The following is an 18452-nucleotide window of genomic DNA, read 5'->3' on the forward strand; positions in this document are numbered from 1 at the left end:
CGCAGGCGTGCTACAAGGCTGACAGGTGTTGGCAGCTGCCCATTACTAATGATACGCGCTACCTACCGGAAAGGCTCTGCGGAAAGCGCTGTCCAATCATAGTTCTACACGACGGAGCTTGGCTTGCCGGCCTGCGCACGGTAATACGCGTACTGTACATACAGAAGACACGTTCGGGTGGGTGCAGCGAGCCGCTACTCCGATGTACTCCGTGCGCCAGGCGACTCGCCCCCAACGACGCTGCGTTGCCGACGTCCAGCCGAAGCACCCGCAAAACGAAGCAATACATATTCCAGTTTGTTTTGTGCCCCGTTTTTTCCTCACATATTAACATTGCCTGGATCGAAAAGTTGGGAGGTTCCGTCTCCAATCCTTCCTGCGGTTTTCATCTCAGACCTCCCCAGCTCTCTTTTCATGATTTGACCCTATTCAGACGCTCCAATTCGATCCTGCGGATAAAGTGCACAATGTTGCGGTCATTCTCCAAGGCCAGCGGCCTGGCCGGCCGGGCCGCCTCGCCTGCATCGCGGTGTGCCATAGCCGGGCTGTCGCGGTCGTTTGCCTCCAAAGCTCTCGCGGCCGGCCGTCAACCATTGGCGCTGACGACATACCAGCAGCAGCAGCAGCGGCTGTATGCCAGCGCGGCTTCATCGGCCCCAGATCCGAATGACAGCTTTCTCTCAGGCAATACGGCCAACTACATCGACGAGATGTACCTGCAGTGGAAGCAGGACCCCAAGAGCGTGCACGTGTCGTGGCAGGTGTACTTTCGGAACATAGAGAGCGGCGAGATGCCCATTTCACAAGCCTTCATCCCGCCACCGTCGCTGGTGCCGAGCTCAACTGCCGGCGTGCCCGGACTGGGTGCCGGCACTGGGCTCGGGCTTGCGGACGACTCGGCCGTCACCAACCATCTGAAGGTGCAGCTGCTGGTGCGCGCATACCAGGCCCGCGGCCATCTCAAGGCCGACCTCGATCCGCTCGGCATCCGCAACGAGTCCAAGGCACTCGAACACGGCACGCCCAAGGAGCTCACGCTTGAGCACTACCAGTTCAGCGAAAAGGACCTGGACACCGAGTACAGCCTTGGCCCCGGTATCCTGCCACGCTTCAAGAAGGACGGCCGCGAGAAGATGACGCTGCGCGAGATCGTGGCTGCCTGCGAGAACATCTACTGCGGCTCGTACGGTGTCGAGTTCATTCACATTCCCGACCGCGAGAAGTGCGACTGGTTGCGCGAGCGCATCGAGGTGCCCCAGCCCTTCAAGTACTCGATTGACGAGAAGCGCCGGATTCTCGATCGCCTCATCTGGAGTTCCAGCTTCGAGAGCTTCCTCGCGACCAAGTACCCCAACGACAAGCGTTTCGGCCTCGAGGGCTGCGAGACTCTCGTTCCCGGCATGAAGGCCCTGATCGACCGCAGCGTCGACTACGGCGTCAAGGATATTGTCATCGGCATGCCCCACCGTGGCCGTCTCAACGTGCTGAGCAACGTGGTGCGCAAGCCGAACGAGTCCATCTTCAGCGAGTTTGCCGGCACGGCCGCAGCCGAAGACGAGGGTTCCGGCGATGTCAAGTACCATCTGGGTATGAACTTTGAGCGCCCTACGCCGTCGGGAAAGCGTGTGCAGCTCTCGCTCGTGGCCAACCCGTCTCACCTCGAGGCCGAGGACCCCGTCGTCCTTGGCAAGACTCGCGCTATCCAGCACTACAACAACGACGAGGCGACCCACAACACCGCCATGGCCGTGCTGCTCCACGGTGACGCCGCTCTGGCTGCCCAGGGCGTCGTGTACGAGTGCCTGGGCTTCCGCTCGCTGCCCGCTTTCTCCACCGGCGGCACCATCCACCTGGTCGTCAACAACCAGATCGGCTTCACCACTGACCCGCGCTTTGCCCGCTCCACGCCCTACTGCACCGACATCGCCAAGGCCAACGACGCACCCGTGTTCCACGTGAACGCCGACGACGTCGAGGCCGTCAACTTCGTCTCGCAGCTCGCGGCCGATTGGCGCGCCGAGTTCAAGCAGGACGTCATCATCGACCTCGTGTGCTACCGCAAGTACGGCCACAACGAGACGGACCAGCCGTCCTTCACCCAGCCGCTGATGTACAAGCGCATCCAGGTCCACGAGCCGCAGATCGACATCTACGTGGACCAGCTGCTCAAGGAGGGCACCTTCACCAAGGAGGACATTGACGAGCACAAGAAGTGGGTCTGGGGCATGCTGGAGGACAGCTTCTCGCAGTCCAAGGAGTACCAGCCGCACTCCAAGGAGTGGACCACGTCTGCCTGGAACGGCTTCAAGTCGCCCAAGGAGTTGGCCACCGAGATTCTCCCCCACAACCCCACTGGCGTTGACCAGAAGACGCTTGAGCACATCGGCGAGGTCATTGGCAGCGCCCCCGAGGGCTTCAACCTGCACCGCAATCTGAAGCGCATCCTGAACGCCCGCACCAAGTCTGTCGTCGAGGGCAACAACATCGACTGGTCCACCGCCGAGGCTCTGGCTTTTGGCTCTCTCGTCACTGAGGGCCACCATGTTCGCGTTTCCGGCCAGGATGTCGAGCGCGGCACCTTTTCGCAGCGTCACTCCGTCTTCCACGACCAGGAGACTGAGGACACCTACACCCCGCTGCAGCACATCAGCAAGGACCAGGGCAAGTTTGTCATTTCCAACTCGTCGCTGAGCGAGTTTGGCGCCCTCGGCTTCGAGTATGGCTACTCGCTCACCTCGCCCAACGCCCTCGTCATGTGGGAGGCCCAGTTTGGTGACTTTGCCAACAATGCCCAGTGCATCATCGACCAGTTCATCGCCTCTGGTGAGGTCAAGTGGATGCAGCGCACCGGCCTCGTCATGTCTCTGCCGCACGGCTACGACGGCCAGGGCCCCGAGCATTCGTCTGGCCGCCTCGAGCGCTACCTGCAGCTCTGCAACGAGGACCCGCGCCAGTTCCCCACCCCAGACAAGCTGGACCGCCAGCACCAGGACTGCAACATCCAGATCGCCTACATGACCAGCCCGTCCAACCTCTTCCACATCCTGCGTCGCCAGATGAACCGCCAGTTCCGCAAGCGTGCGTGTCCCCCATTCCCCATCCCTGCTGGTCTTGCCTGCCTTGCTAACCAGACTTGACACTTGCAGCCTTGATCATCTTCTTCTCCAAGTCGCTCCTGCGTCACCCGCTCGCTCGCTCGAGCATTGAGGAGTTCACCGGCGAGTCTCAGTTCCACTGGATCATCCCAGACACTGCTCACCAGGACGGCTCCATCAAGGCGCCTGAAGAGATCAGCCGCGTCATTCTGTGTTCTGGCCAGGTGTATGCCGCTCTGCAGAAGTACCGTGTCGACAACCAGATCACCGACGTGGCCATCACGCGTGTCGAGCAGCTGCACCCCTTCCCGTGGCAGCAGCTGAAGGAGAACCTGGACCAGTACCCGAACGCCCAGACGATCGTCTGGGCCCAGGAAGAGCCGTTGAATGCAGGCGCCTGGACCTTCACGCAGCCCCGCATCGAGACCATCCTGAACCAGACCCAGTACCACGACCACAAGCACGTCATGTATGCTGGCCGGAACCCCAGCGCCTCCGTGGCCACCGGCACCAAGGCGACACACAACAAGGAGGAGCATGACCTGCTGGAGATGGCCTTTACCGTGAGGCAGAGCAAGCTCAAGGGGGAGTAAGGCAGCAACAAGCTGGTAGATGGGATCGGTCTGGCTGCTCTGGGGAAAAGGTGGCCGTATGAGCCTCTTTATCGTGTATAGAACGGATTTGTTGGGGGGATATCTCAGGTGCTTCTTTTTTTCTTGTACTAGCCTTTCCATCATGTCCCATCTTTGTTTTGTCGTATTTCCTTGGCCACTCGAAAAGACTTCAGCCATGCAGTGAGGCATGGAGCGTCAAGCCTGTTGTACAAGTATAGCGGTAGAGAGCGGGTGACGCAAGGCATGACGGCTGCACGGAGAGGACAGCAACAGGACGGGCAGCTTGGAGGCAAAGGGGAAGGGTGGCACACCTGCACATAGACGGAGCACAGTTTTAATAATCGCTGTTGAGTCGTCCTGACCCAGTGCATTCGTAAAGAGAAAGAGCAATCCTACGCTCTTCCCCATGCTTTCCTCTTACGCTGGTTCAAGCAGATTACTCTATAGCCTCTAGTCCAAAGTATCGTAGTCATGTGACGATCTGCCACGGCCTGACCACGCCGTCGTCACCGGTGGTGACCAACATCTCTTCCAGGCCGCCTAGCTTTGCGCCCGCATCATAACGGCGGCACCAAGTGATGTTGTTTATCTCGTAGGGCCCGTGGGCATTTGTGACGCTGGCCAAGACACGCCACTGCTTCGCCGTACCCGACGTAGCGTTGTGGCCATGTCCTCTGGGCATGGGGATGTCGCCATCGAGTTCTTCTGCCGCCTCGTCCTCGGTCACGACCGGCTTGTCTGACCCGTCCGTCCGGTCCTGTTCCGCATACAAAACGACGACACCGTCGCTGCCAGTGCTGGCCACCAGGCCCGTGGCACCACTCCACGCGGCCGAGTAGATGTCGCGCGAATGTGCCCGGGGCAGAACGGCAGTGCACGACCATTCTTCGTGCAGCGAACAGCGCATGGTGTTGGGAACTCCGCCCAGGCTGTTGTGGAACTGGTGGATGCCGTGACTGCCCTCTGAGGACCCGGTAGCCCCTGCATCCGCGACATCGTCTTCTCGCAGCGTCCAGATCCGCAGGGTCTGGTCGGCCGACCAGGTCAGGAGACGAGGGAAGCGTTCCCGCCGGGGATCAGCCTCCCACTGCACGCCCCATACTGTTCCCTCGTGGCCCTCTAGCACGGCCACACATACCCACTCGCCATCGCCGTCTTCGCGCCATATCCGGACGGTGTTGTCGTAGCTGGTGCTGGCCAGCACGTCGAGGCCGTAATGGCTGCCGCTGCCGCTGCGCCGGCCTGGAACGTCGGGACACCAGGCCACACACTTGACGTCGCCGTCGTGCTCGTTTAGCACAGCAACGGTCTCCCACTCGTCCTCGTCATCGCCGCCAACGTCCTCCCAGATCCAGACGGACTTGTCGCGACTGCATGTAGCCAGATACTGACCGGATGGCGAAAAGGCGACACTCTTGATCTCGTGCTCCTGGCCCTCGAGCACAAGCGTAAACTCCCAACCCTCGTCGGTTTCCCCGTCACTCTTCTCACCAGCGCGAATCTCCACCTCCGAGACACCTCCGTCCGGACCGGAGCCGCTGCCGACCAAGGGCGTTTCCTGCTCCCATCGCCACAAGCCGGCAGTCGAATCGAAGCTCCCGGAGACGAGACAGAGTTTGTGAGAAGGCAAGTCTGGCCTCCACGTGACAGAGCGGACGGAGCGGCTGTGCCCGCCGGTCAAGGAGCTGTGTGAAGTGAAATCGACGAGCGAAAAGATGGTCACAGACTTGTTGTGGGCTGTGGCCAGAAATGGTAGGGTGGGGTGGGGGGTAGACGACCAGCCTCGTTGATACAGATCAGGCTGGAAGGGAGGAAGGGGTTCAATTGCTCTGGGTAGCAGCGGCAGAGAAGCGGCCAGAGCCTTCCCGGAGTACGGTACCGCGGACGCCATTCTTTCAGACAGCAGGTGGGAGAAGTCGCAAGAACGCAAAATGTTGTTAGCAGCGCATTTTTAGCTTACGAGCAGCAGCCGTGTTACTGGCCCAATCATTGTTCGTCTCTCAGGCGCACGCTAATAGAGCCCTCTGTCCAGTTCGGCATCCTGCGCCACACTGCAAGTACACTGCACAATCTCCACATTTTTTGGCCCAGTTCGTGACACCTTCTTCTCCACTAATTCGCCAGGCGCGTCGTGTGGCGCACAGAGCACCACGCAGTCACGAAAGCGACACGTCTTCAGCGCCTCCAACTTTAATTGGGTTTTCTCGTCACGTCGAGATCCATTCGCTCGCAGCTCGCAAATCCACGCCGAAACCTCCAAGTGCCGGCTTCCTTCCTTGCCCTTTCAGCCTCCCGGCTTGCCTGACATTTTCGTGCCCGTCCGCCTTTGACGCGACCAGGGTCCAGCTATCCCGATCTTGATTGCCAAGACCTCTTTTCCTCTCCTCTTTCCTCTTTCCTCCTTTTTCGGCCATTCTCCCACTCCCACTCACACTCACTCTATCAAGCCTCATCGACATCTATGCCTGGCTTTGATTCTGCACTGTTCGTCACTAGCTAGCACGGGCCAGGCCTCGTTGATTTCTTACCCCTACTCTTCCCTGCCCCTCCGACTCCGACTCAGCGCTGCCCTGCATGGCGTCGTCTACAGTCACGACAGCCTTGCATTCCCACCGCGCATCCTTTTCTGCTGCGGCTCCCCTCTCGCCGTCACCCGCGCCTCCTCCGTCCCAGCTGCCGCCCGCTCCGTCTGCAACGCTGCCGTCGGTAACGCTGCATGCGCCCGCGGCAACGTCGACTTCCACATCGACATCACTGCTGCCTCATCCGCCGTCCTCTCAACTCGGCCACGGTGCTGCCGGTCATCCCTCCTTCGATCACGTAACCGGCAACATCCATATGCCGTCCGCATCGCAACCAGCTCAGCCGTCGTCTCAGCAGTCGTTCGTCATGAATCAGCCATCGTCCCAGCCAAATCCCACTCTCTCGGCCTCTGCCTATCACCCGTTCTCGGAGTCGTCCCAGCCCAAGCTGGAGCATGACGATCCGATGAAGATTTACTCGGTGAGCCGGCCAGCCGTCTTCTTTCCTTCTCTTGCTCCGTTGCTGACCAGGCCTTCTTCCAGGCCGTGTATTCGGGCACCAACGTCTACGAAATGGACGTGAATGGCATTGCGGTTATGCGTCGGCGCCACGACTCGTGGCTCAATGCCACCCAGATACTGAAAGTCGCCGGTGTTGACAAAGGCAAGCGTACCAAGATTCTGGAGAAGGAGATCCAGACCGGAGAACACGAGAAGATCCAGGGCGGCTACGGCAAATACCAGGGCACGTGGATCGGCTTCGAGCGGGGTGTCGAGGTGTGCCGGCAGTACGGCGTCGAGGAGATTCTGCGCCCGCTTCTGACGTATGACATGGGCCAGGACGGCGGCATTGCCGGTCAGGGCAACTTCAACACGCCGACAAAAGAACAGGCCATGGCCGCTCAGCGCAAGCGCATGTACAATGCCAGCAACGACAACCGCGCAAACGGTGCATCCGGGACCTTCTTCCGGGGCATCTCCAACACTGCGTCCAATATGGTGGGCATCATAAGCAAGGCCCGATTCGATTCGCCCGGCCCACGAAACCGAGCTGCCGGCGGACAGGCAGACAGGAGTGGTCTTGCCCGGGCCCCAAGCTTCACGCGACAGCCATCGATACAGGCCGACGAGCTGCCCAACTCGCAGCAGAGCTTTGCGTCCGACTATGGCCGCGACAGCGAAACACCCGTATATCTCTCGCAGCAGCAGAGCACGCAGCAGTCCGTTGGCGACGGTGCTGAGCCTCCACGCAAACGAGCTAGAATGGGCGCCACGTCCGGAGACAGCTTTGCCTTTGCCGGTTCTGCTGACGCCTATGCCAATGCGAGTGCATTTCCTGGTTCACCGACGGAACCAAACGAGTCGTTCATCTACAACCAGGCCGGCCTCAACGCTCACCTGGTGGCGTCCAATGACGGCCATGTTCCGCTGCCTCCGCTGCCGTTTGAGGTCTCGCCCGACGCCGAGGCCAAGCGCAACACGCTCATGTCCCTCTTCATGGACGCCAATGGCGACGATCACTCTCGCCACGACACCCTACGCCGCATGACCCCTGGGGAGCTGGACATGCCCATCGATGCCCAGAGCCACACCGCGCTGCACTGGGCTGCCACCTTGTCACGCATGCCGCTTCTGCGAGCCTTGATAGCCAGTGGGGCAAACCCGTTCCGGGTCAACGCCGTCGGTGAGACTGCACTGATGCGGGCATGTCTCGTCACCAACTCCCACGAGCACAGCTCCATGCCGGATCTTCTCGACGTGCTCGGCAGTACCATTGAGGTGCGGGACGCCAAGGGTCGAACGGTCCTGCATCACATTGCCGTCACCAGCTCGGTCAAGGGCCGGAGTGCCGCCAGCCGATACTATCTGCAATGTCTCCTGGAATGGGTTGTCCGCCAGGGCAGCGCACCGAACAGCCAAACCATGCAGCCAGGCATGAATGGTAGCGCTCCTTCTGCGCCTGCCAAGCTTGGCCTGGCACGCTTCATGAGCGAGATTGTGAATGCGCAGGACAAGGCTGGCGACACGGCGCTCAACATTGCAGCCAAGATTGGCAACCGCAGCATCATCTCCCAGCTCCTAGAGGTATGCGCCGATCCCAACCTGCCGAACCGGCAAGGATTGCGGCCGCTGGACTTTGGTGTGGGTGCCGACTCTGTGGTCAATGCTACCGGCGGCGAGGCGGCAGACGGCGATCATAGCGGAACCGTTGGCAGCAGCCAGAAGAGTCGAGAGAGTAGCGACGATATTGTTTCATGTAAGTCATCCTCTGTGTGGATCGCCCCAGCCTCAGGCAATGCTGACAAATACGCAGCGATAACACACCTCCTCACCGAGACCGCATCGGTCTTTCAGGCCGAGATGAAGGCAAAGCAACAAGCCGTAGAGGCTCTGCACAGCCAACTGCGCACCACGTCAGCCCAGCTCGGCGATGCCCGGAGAACACTGGACGCGCTGCAGGAAAAGGTCAAGAACCAGCAGCAAGCCCGCCAGCGGGTTCTCAACCTGTCGCGGGCACGAGATGAGGAACAGTACCGTCTCGTGGATCTGGAACGGGCACACGGTCGAACCATCGCGGAGCTCGACAGCATGGCAAGCTGGGCGGTCGAACCGGACGCCTCTGCAGACTCGGCAGATGCCGCAACATTGCCGTCAGCCGCCGTGATGCGAGCTCGAATTCGCGCGCTGCACCAGCGCACAGCCGAGACACGGCGGGCCGAACAGGCGCTCAAGAGCCGCAGCCGAGACATCGAGCTCAAATTTCGCCGTCTCGTGGCCTTGGCAACCCGCTGCTCCGACGCCGATGTGGACAGCCATCTGGACGGTCTGATGCGTGCCGTGGAAAGCGAAAAAGGCGACCTGGAGATCGGACGGGTGCGTCGCTTCTTGGGCGGCGTGGAAGGGCTAGTGCATTGAGCTGTTGGCCCTCGCCAACGTTCGCCTGCATGTCTTTCTCCTTGTACTCATGGTGTTCTTTCGTCTGGTGCCGGTTGGGTTCTTGTCTCTGTTTATATAGTACCAAGGGAGCATATGGGTGGGTCTTTAGTCTGGCTGCTGCTGCTTGCACGCCTTATCACGTTGGCGTCTCTGGTTGTTCGAGTGTGGTTGGCTGTATCGTCCAGCTGCCGGTGTGCCGTTCGGCTGCATGTAAGATACGTTTCGACTATGTGCGAATGTGTTGCGATGCAATACGAGGCTCAATATACGTGACTGTCACACTGAACTGAGCCGTCCGGTCCCAAGCGCCTTGCACCATGCCTGCTGTCATGCTGTCTCTTTCCGTCTCTTTTCTCCTGTCTCCTGTCCTTGCCTCTCGTCTGCCAGCTCTGCCTTGTCACGGTGCACCGATTGCATAAAGGCCCTCCCATCTCTCTTCCACGCCGCCGACCTGATGCTTCAGCCGTGCAATCTCCCGGTCCAGCTCTTCGACATTGCGGCTCAGGGCGCCCACCTCCTCAAACCGCCGCGAGCCGCGGGCGTTGTCCACCATCTGCTGCACCAGGAACCGCTGCTCTTCCAGCACAACCAGCTTCTCCCGCAGCTCCTTCTCCTCCGTCTCCAGTGCCGAGACCGCCGTGCTCACCTCGCTGCCAGCCAGGCTGGCCGTGTCTCCATCGCCGAGCAGCTCGCCATTGCGCAGAGGCGAGAGGTGCAGGCCGCTGCCATTCAGCGGAGAGAGCGCCTTCCGGTGCGGGCTCAAGGCGTTGGCAGCGCCGGGCTGCTTCGCGCGCAGCATCTTCGGCAAATGCTTCAGCGGCACCATGTTGGCATGCAGAAACGTAGACGCCGCTGTGTACACAGCCCTTTGCAGCCGCTTCTGTGACGGGTTCTGTGTGCTCAGGTCGCGTAGCCTCACCGCCGCCAAATTGTACTTGGCGAAGCTGTCCATCAATCGCTTGCGAATCTTGGCCGCCTCCTGGATCTGGCCGTGAGTCGGTGGCGGCTTGCCCGGCCCATCAGCCTGTAGCGACTGCAGGGCCCGTTGAAATAGCGGCATCATCTGCCGGATGCCCCACTCGAATTGCCTCAGTGTCTCGTAGGCACGCTGATCTGGTGGCTTCCGTGACATCTCCTCTTCAAAGTCTCGCTTGGAAAAGATGGTAGCCTTGCAGTCTCGGCACATTCGGATGTCGACACTGACCTGCCCAGCAGCCGTACTCGCCGTCCGAGTGCTGCCGCTCTCGGCCGTGTGCGCATGCGTCTTCTCTGACGCTGCCGGACTTATCATCCGGTCGGCGGCGATATCCCTGTGGGCAGCCACACTCAGTCCGACCTCGGTCGAGCACTCTGTCTGCGGGTCCGCACACACAACCCTGCCACATATCCGACAGTGGTGTCTCCGAAACGTCCAGGTTCCAAACTCTTGCTGGCAAAAGGGACATCGGACCACTGCCGCGTCATCCTCCCACGTCACCACAGACTGCTCAATGGCCTTCCTCGCTTTATTGTGGCCCGCCAGAGTGCCCCCTGCCGTTATCGCCAGATCTGGTGCGGCGTCTGCGATTAGCTGTGTCAGCTTAGTCAGCCGCTTTTCCAGCCTTCCGATCTCCAGGTTTTGCCGCTCGATTCGCTGTTGGCGTGTCGCCATGAACTTTCTCGTAAGGTCAATCTCCGCTCCTCGGTGTTCGTTGTAGCCCGGTCGTGATTTGTAGCACGTCTCACACACACGAACCCAGTAGCCACGTATCGGGTCGTATTTCGCTGCCCTTGATAGCTTCGTTTGGTACATCGTATGCGTTTCGCAGAACAATTTGCCGCAACTCCGACAGTGGACACTTCCGTTCAGGGGTCCCAGGCCCTTGGCACAGGTTGGATCCGTGCATACATCGTGTCCAGTCGGCCTCTGCCAATGATTTCGTGTGATCAGCTCATCCGGGTCAACGGACGCCTCGGTAGGTCGTTGAATTCCAAAGCCTTCGCTCGATCCGGAAGGAAGGAGGGGGGGGATTCATTCGACTCGAACACGTCCAGACCACGCAACTTCTGATTGATCAAAGAAAGAGGCTGGAACTTTTTGGCCTTTAGGACCTGCTTGTCGAACCAGGTCTTCACCTCGTCCTGCTGGATCTCGGGGAGTTCTTGATGTAGATCGTCGATGTGTCTACAACATACCGGTCCATTAGTTTCGTACAGGTGACTTTGCCAAAGCAAGATACTTGCCTGTTTAGCTGAAGCAGTGTAACCTAATTATCGAGTTTCATGTCAGCGATACATGACGACTTTAAGAGAAACCCCGGCGTTGTACACACCATTTCCTCGCCGCATATTGGACAAACAAGCCCGGTCCTTGCATTTCTAGTAGATGGCTGTCCGAGGCTAATGTTCGAGGTAAGATCTTGTCTAGTATCTGCTAGTGTTGAAGGTGGTGATATTCCGGGAGCATTACGGGAGCCCCGCGACACGGAGCTGGCGTCTGACGCTGCAAAAGGGCTAGAGGACCTGGCAGTCCTGACGAGTGTGCCCCGTGCCTCCGGCGCGGCGAGCCCCTTTCCGTTTCCCAAGATTCTGCCTCCTCCGAGCTTTCGTGCGGACATCGAAGGCTATCGGCGGCGACTCCGGCCGTAGCTAGTGTGGTCGAATCGGAGTCGCCACAGCGACAGGGCCGATGACCCGCGATGAAAAGCGTGGCCGTGAGTAGAATCGCCGGTATACAGTCCAAGCCCTAGATCGTTCATACGGCTGGTGTTCCGAGGAAGCCGCTAAAGCGAATGTTCGTTGTGCTATGCCTACCAGAGAAAACGGTTGGAACAAAGGAGGTTTGGGTTTCTTGTGTCGTGAAATGTTATGTAATTCGCTATGGGTCCGGCTGAAGCACGGCTAGCCAATGATGCATGGCTATGTACTCCGTACATGACCCACTATAGCTCCTATCGAGCCCGTTTAAGTGGTTGGCGCCAGTGACTGACGTCTTTCGTCATGCTTAGATCGGCGCATAGAGGAAAAAATCGCCGGCCAGCAATGCGACTGCCGGCAATCCCCAGCTAGCATTTCATACCTCTCGCCAGCAGCCATAGTAATGGGTTCCAAGTTTCCCGAAGTTCAGGGTGGCGGCAGCCTAATGGTTGCTTGGCAGGTAAAAGGCAAGAGAGTTCTTGTTGTCGGCGGTGGCGAGGTAAAGCGGCCCTCTTTTCGCCCTCCTCTCCCCTCTCTATAGGTTGCTAATTCAACAGCTTTAGGTTGCAGCTGGTCGCATTCTCCACTGCCTCAATGCCGACGCCACAGTCACTGTCGTCGCGCCAAGCTCGGGGCTCAACCCCGAGGTAGCCTACCGTGTACACCAGAAGCAGGTTGTCTACATCGATCGCACGTTCGAGCCAGATGATCTCGATGGCGTCGACATGGTTCTCACGGCCGTGGACGATCCAGAAGCCTCTACACGAGTATGGAAGCTATGCAAGGAGAGGCGAATTCCCGTCAATGTAGCCGATGTGCCGCCAGAGTGTGATTTCTACTTTGGCAGCGTCCATCGCGATGGGCCGCTACAAATCATGGTCAGCACAAACGGTAAGGGCCCACGGCTGGCCCAAACCATCCGGAAGTACATCGCCAAACTGCTACCAAAGGAGGCCGGCAAGGCCATCAACTCTGTGGGTGAGTTGAGGGTGAAGCTACGCCGGATGGCACCGAACCCAGAGGATGGGCCCAAGAGGATGGCATGGTAAGCCCCCTTTCCCATCCAGCTTTCCATCTGTCATTTTCGGGACGTGCACCTGACCACAACAGGATGACCAAAGTCAGCGATGCCTACTCTTTCGAGGAACTTTGCAGCCTGAACGACGAAGACGTCAACAATCTGTTGCGGTTTTACATGTCAGGTACAGTGCCGGCTCTCGATATATTGTTCTCTATGCGAGGCAACGGCGACATTGGCAAAATTGATGTATTTGATGGTTCGTTTGGCTTCAGCGTAGGCGTGTGACCGCTATAGCGTGTGGGAAAGTCGAGTATGGGGTGAACAGACGTTCTAAGTATTCAAGGCGCCAGTTTGGTTGATTGCCGGCTTTTCGAATACGTATGAACTGTAAGAACACAAAGGATATTTTCCTGCTTTCCTGTAATGCTAGGCCGCATGCGAGGCCTATGGAGTACTTCCCACTTTACACGTACAGTGTATTTGTCTGGTTATATTTATATGCACTGTGTTGTGATATCGATCGCGTATTGGCGGCGCGTACATCCCGGCAACGGGGCGCAGAACAAGACAAAAGACTGCGGCCAGCTCCATCACAGCATGGCCAGACTGAATGGCAATAATGGTCATGCCATAGGCGTCTCCTCAGGCACTGAGGATGGTTCCACAGCTGACACCTCACAGCCGCAATGCGACATCTTCAACACAACGTTTTCCTTGTATCGAGCTTCGCCGCTGTTTCTAGGTCCAGACCCACTCTCATATGCGCGACTTGCGACTCTCAGCCAACGGCTTCGAGATGTGCTTGTGGGCGATTTCGTGCGAGGCGTGGAGGTTGGCCTCGACAACACATCCGGCGCCTCAATGGGCAGCGCAGGTAGTTTAGAGGGTGTGACGACCGAATGGGCCGCTTCTGATGATGCTCTGGGTATATCTGATCGAGCTCTTCAGATCACTTTACAGTATGAGAACGCCATCTGCTCCGCGTTGCTTCTACCGGCACCACCAGCGAACGCTGCTAGAGACGACAGTACCAAGGGTCAATTTTTGCACCTACCCCTTCTTCTTCTCCGGATGCCCACCCCGTTGAAATCCGCCATCATCTCTTTCATTTCGACCACATTTGACTGCCGGATTGGTCCCTTGCGCCTGAGCAGCGAATACATGTACCAGAGGTGGGAAGCTTGGGCACAAGGCACAGCACTTCCGACGACTGGTCCTCTAGCAAAAGACGTCGTTCTCACGCTCGGGTTTCGTCTTCCTGGAGAGCCGAGTGAGACGGCCTTTAGCATAGACGAGGGCGAAGCACAAAGTGGGACAGTGGTTAATGCCACGTCAGGCCTCAAGGCAGTCGATGTTATTGTTCCCTTTCAGGATCTGCCGCAATTTTCCAAGGCCGGTAAAACCTTCACTAAAGGCGGGGACGGGGTCGACAAGCCGCTCACGAGAGCTTTAATTCACTACGTGAAGCACCACCTTGCCCTAGACATGTCGCATCCGGCCGTCAGTTTGGTGCGCATTGCCTGTGGAGGTTTTGTGCTCGCAGAAAGCCGCATCAAGATATTCAGCCCGTCTGACGCCATCACAGGCGCTGCACCTCATGCAGCCGCAGTGCAAGAGCTCCTTTCACAACTCGCAACGAGGGCCGCAACAATAATGTAGATCTCTGTAGCGAGTCTGGCTTGATTCGCTCTCAACGACTGTACCGGCAGATCAGCTGAAGGCCCAGACTCAGCCGAGCTTGACATCCCTAGTATATGAAGCCAGTTGGGACTTTTAGCACGATGATCAAGACGAGTTCTTTTACTCTCCTTCGTCTCTGAGCCTTCGTGGAGGATCTGGCAAACAGCTGCCATTCTTGCTCCGTGAAAATATCCTGGGTTTCGCGAGTACTATTATGTATGTGTCTGTGTATATGTATAAATTTATTTGAATATCATTACTAACCCAGGGAGGGTGAACTTTTTAGACATAATATAAAGAAACGTACTCCGTACTATGCACACGATATGTTCTCTGCTGGGGGTATTTAGGACCTGGACGTAAAGCATAAATCATAGCATCACTCCAGAGGCCGACATCTACTCGCACTGAGCCCACCAGACACTCAAAATAACACAGCTATAGGGGCTTGCACATGTGGTCGAGCCGGTGTAGCCGGTGCCTCCGCACTGACCCCATTGCGATACTGGTTTTGCAGTCTGGGTGGCCGATGTAGTTTTGGTTGTAAATGTAGTATTGGTGGGAATAGTTGGGGTTGTGGCACTGTCGCCCGTCACGGTGACTGTGACTGTCGTTGTCGAAACGATGGTGGACTGGGTGCAGAGCCCGGTCGCGGCGGCTGTCTGAGTTACTGCTATCTGTGTCGATTCGGTCGTTAAGGCTTCTGTCGGTGTCATCTCTGCCGGGATCGTTCCCGTTGGTGTAATCGCAGCTCTCGGTGAGCTCGGGGGTGTTTCACTCGTCGGTTTCGTCGGACTGGTCGTTGGTGTGGCCAAAGGGACGGTTGTCGCAGTTGTTGTGGAGGCTGCCGATTTCAGATCGGCCACAACGGCGTCCAGAAGCCCCGAGTTGGCGTAGACCTGAGACATATCCCAGATCATGATGCCTCCGAAAGTGGGAAACTGCTTCAAATACGTCACAATGGACGCCAGGGTACTTCCAGACTCGTACCCAGAGCCAGCAGCAGTAGAGCTTCCTGGAATTCCGACAAGAATGCGCACGTCGGGATTTTTGCTGACGGATTGCGCCCAAGTGTCCCATGTGCTGAAGTCGAAGTTGTTCTGCGATGACGAGCCGGAGACAAAGGACTGGAGTCCGCAGTAGTTGTTGTAAAACTGCACCATAATGAAGTCAAAATACACGGCACCAGACAGCATGTCGTTGTCTGCAACATCTGGATACGGACACTGAGGCGCTGCCGACAAGTAATACTCCTTTCCACCCGCAGCGGTAGCGGCGTCCATGCTGGCACGAAGCTGTTCTGCAAAGGCGGCCATATTCGACGTGGAAGACTCGAAGTCGAAATCAAAACCATCAACCACAGCGTTTCCAAATGGCCGGTTCACGCTGCTGGAGGTCTGGACAGGGCCAAACATGGCCCAGATGTTGTCCGCAGCTGCTGTAGCCGCTGTCGATGTGCTGAAGCCACCCTCTGTGTACGTTGCTCCACCGACGGAGAGAAGAATTGTCTTGCCATATGTGGACTGGCAAGTCTGAATATCCTCCCTGCAGGTAGCGGTCGTTAGCAGCACGATACAATAGGAGATACGTCGAACACCTTACTCTAACTGTGAGCAGCTCAGCAGGGTAGTCCCCGAAAAGGCGGTACAGTTGTCGCCAGCATTCGCAAAATTGACAACGGGTGTTGAAATAGCGTCCAGGAAAGCAAGAGGAATTATCTGTGTTATGATGTTAGCTAGAAAAGGCAACGCGGCTTTCTCCCTCAGTGGCATACATCTATATTAGTGTCTGGACGAGACCGGTCAGCAACTGCCAATCACTGCATAGTAACAGAGCAACGAGTTCAGCTTGGCTTACCAGAGCAGTAGTACGAGAGCCTTTGTTGAGAGTATAGGCTTCCTGTAGGCTGTTGGTACGAGTTCTGCCCCCAGTAGACTGCCACATTGTCGGCAGTCGAGGAGCTGAAGCCAGCATTGGCCAGAACCGCGAAGCCGACGGAGGCTCCCACAGCCGTGGCAATGATTCTCGGAGTAGCAAGCATGATGAAGCGAGCGGCAAGTGAGCACAAGCCTGAAAAGGGCCGTTATTGTATATATATGAGTGACTGGAACTCTGGTGAGACGTAGAAGACATGAAGACGGAAACCATTGAGGGCAAAGCCTAAGGGCCATCTCAACCATATTATATACAAGAGACAAAGGCAGTTCACGCTCGAACAGCTGCCAGCCTGCCGAACACATGTGCCTCCACCTCCCAGCTCAAGTGATCGGGTCTGGCCCTCGAAAGAGACAGGAAGGCTAGTGGGAGGCAAGCTACCAAACACACAAGGACTGGATGTAGGGATATTCCGGTATAGGGCACGCGTAATATGGTACGCGAGCAAGAAAGGGTGTGGCGGCTGTCTATCCATGATTGGCGGAGGCTTCGATTCTCCAAGCAACAGAGAGCAGGCACAGAGGTGAGCAGAGGAAAATAAGTGGATTTGACGGTAGTCATAGTGCATTCACTATAAGACGATACTGGAATGGGAGTTCTAGCAGGGCTGGATGACAGTATTTCATAGGCATTCGTGGAGAAAGAAAAACGGGCAAATAAAAAGGCGCAACATGTATTTGTGATACATAGTCAAGACATATAGAGAGACAAGTTAAGGGATACTCCATAGATCGATCGGCAAGCGCCATCTGCTGGCATGGCATGTCGATGACATTCCAGCTAGATCCCATTCCACGAATAGAGGCACGTGGGTCTACTTGCAAGACTTGAAGCAGTGCATTGTACCTGCAAGGTCTTGATGCGCCACTAAGATCACGAGCCTGTCGGTAACGGGGGGGGGGGGGGGAACACGGGAATCACAGTGATGGTAGTCACTCCTGTTTTTCTCCAGGGCTGGAATGTTGCAGCGTGAAATACAACTAGGCGCATGCCTGTGAGGGGAGGCGGCGATAGGAAAATTTAAGACAGGAAGCATCACAAGACACGGGCTAGTTGTCTGCGCACCCACGCAACATGCCAGACATAAAAGAGATGGCTTCTGCACTAGAGCAGATTCTTCGACATGCCATGCTGAAACCCACAACGAAGCAGTCGTAACGCGGCCAGAGCCACATAGCATCGACTTGAATCAGACCTTGGCTCATCTGTTTTTTTGCAAGGCCGGCCTCGGGATATCATATAGAGTCCCCTGGTTAAGCTAAGCGAGTTGTTGACGAAGCTTACAATTGGCTTTCTCACCTTTCCCCGTTCCAACTTCTACCGCTAGGGCAGGGTACGGCGTCACGATAAAGTGCGATTGGAGCAACTAAGCGCCAGAAACCGACGGAACTATCTTAAGTCAAAGCCCCATTAATGGCGTCACGCCCATTCGTCTTCAGGGTCGAACCAGAGATCTGGTAATAGCATTCAAACCGACAAGAGACAAGTCAGTGCCCATGTTCAGATCTTGATCGTCCGAAATATAGACGAGCCATCTTCTGATGTGCAGCCGTGGGGTGGCCATCGGCAATGGTGGCAACATGGAAATCCGAGACGTCAACGTCCACTCCATCCAGTATCACGATATGTCTCTATGCCCTTCCGGTTCTATCGTACCCCTGGCCATCGCTCGAACGGATGATCGTCGGCACAGTTTGCCGGGCGGATCTGATGAACTGGTTCCTCTGAGCCAATCGGATATTTTATTTGACAGTTCGACTGTACTCGTACTCGGGAGTACGAAGAAGCGATGCTGTGTCGAATCGTATCGAACTGGAACCGCAAAGTCAAACGAGGACGAAAGGCCAGATCAGGCAGTCCTTACTTTCGGCTGGCCATTGAGCCCCACAATCGACTCTTGAGTGGAGCACAATCACGCGGCGGCGCCCGAAAAGCACCCCACCCCCGCTAAATCCCCCCAGTCGGCACCCCA

The 18452-nt window shown here is 57.3% G+C and overlaps 6 protein-coding genes across 6 annotated transcripts; 3 read left to right on the plus strand and 3 right to left on the minus strand.

Annotated features, from left to right (window-relative positions):
- Window positions 1-467: 467 nt before the first annotated feature.
- CMQ_2428 (alpha-ketoglutarate dehydrogenase complex subunit) lies at window positions 468-3688 on the plus strand (the record flags this gene model as incomplete). Its single annotated transcript, XM_014316386.1, has 2 exons — window positions 468-3078; window positions 3147-3688. The coding sequence occupies 2 exons, from the start codon at window positions 468-470 to the stop codon at window positions 3686-3688; spliced, it is 3153 nt and encodes a 1050-aa protein (XP_014171861.1).
- Window positions 3689-4178: 490 nt separating this feature from the next.
- On the minus strand, window positions 4179-5600 carry CMQ_2152 (WD repeat protein; the record flags this gene model as incomplete). Its single annotated transcript, XM_014316110.1, has 1 exon — window positions 4179-5600. The coding sequence occupies one exon, from the start codon at window positions 5598-5600 to the stop codon at window positions 4179-4181; it is 1422 nt and encodes a 473-aa protein (XP_014171585.1).
- A 683-nt stretch (window positions 5601-6283) lies between these two features.
- On the plus strand, window positions 6284-9147 carry CMQ_2162 (apses transcription factor; the record flags this gene model as incomplete). The annotated part of the gene is made up of 3 exons (XM_014316120.1): window positions 6284-6712; window positions 6775-8488; window positions 8546-9147. 3 exons carry the CDS (start codon window positions 6284-6286, stop codon window positions 9145-9147), a joined length of 2745 nt encoding a protein of 914 aa, XP_014171595.1.
- A 418-nt stretch (window positions 9148-9565) lies between these two features.
- CMQ_2484 (vacuolar segregation protein) lies at window positions 9566-10960 on the minus strand (the record flags this gene model as incomplete). The annotated part of the gene is made up of 1 exon (XM_014316442.1): window positions 9566-10960. The coding sequence occupies one exon, from the start codon at window positions 10958-10960 to the stop codon at window positions 9566-9568; it is 1395 nt and encodes a 464-aa protein (XP_014171917.1).
- Window positions 10961-12247: 1287 nt separating this feature from the next.
- CMQ_2214 (siroheme synthase) lies at window positions 12248-14524 on the plus strand (the record flags this gene model as incomplete). Its single annotated transcript, XM_014316172.1, has 4 exons — window positions 12248-12343; window positions 12408-12889; window positions 12955-13046; window positions 13500-14524. 4 exons carry the CDS (start codon window positions 12248-12250, stop codon window positions 14522-14524), a joined length of 1695 nt encoding a protein of 564 aa, XP_014171647.1.
- Window positions 14525-14943: 419 nt separating this feature from the next.
- On the minus strand, window positions 14944-16586 carry CMQ_2382 (aminotransferase class 3; the record flags this gene model as incomplete). The annotated part of the gene is made up of 4 exons (XM_014316340.1): window positions 14944-16090; window positions 16148-16263; window positions 16320-16333; window positions 16403-16586. 4 exons carry the CDS (start codon window positions 16584-16586, stop codon window positions 14944-14946), a joined length of 1461 nt encoding a protein of 486 aa, XP_014171815.1.
- Between the last annotated feature and the right edge of the window lie 1866 nt (window positions 16587-18452).

Source organism: Grosmannia clavigera (genome assembly GCF_000143105.1).
Source record: "Grosmannia clavigera kw1407 unplaced genomic scaffold GCSC_156, whole genome shotgun sequence".
NCBI lineage: Eukaryota > Fungi > Ascomycota > Sordariomycetes > Ophiostomatales > Ophiostomataceae > Leptographium > Leptographium clavigerum.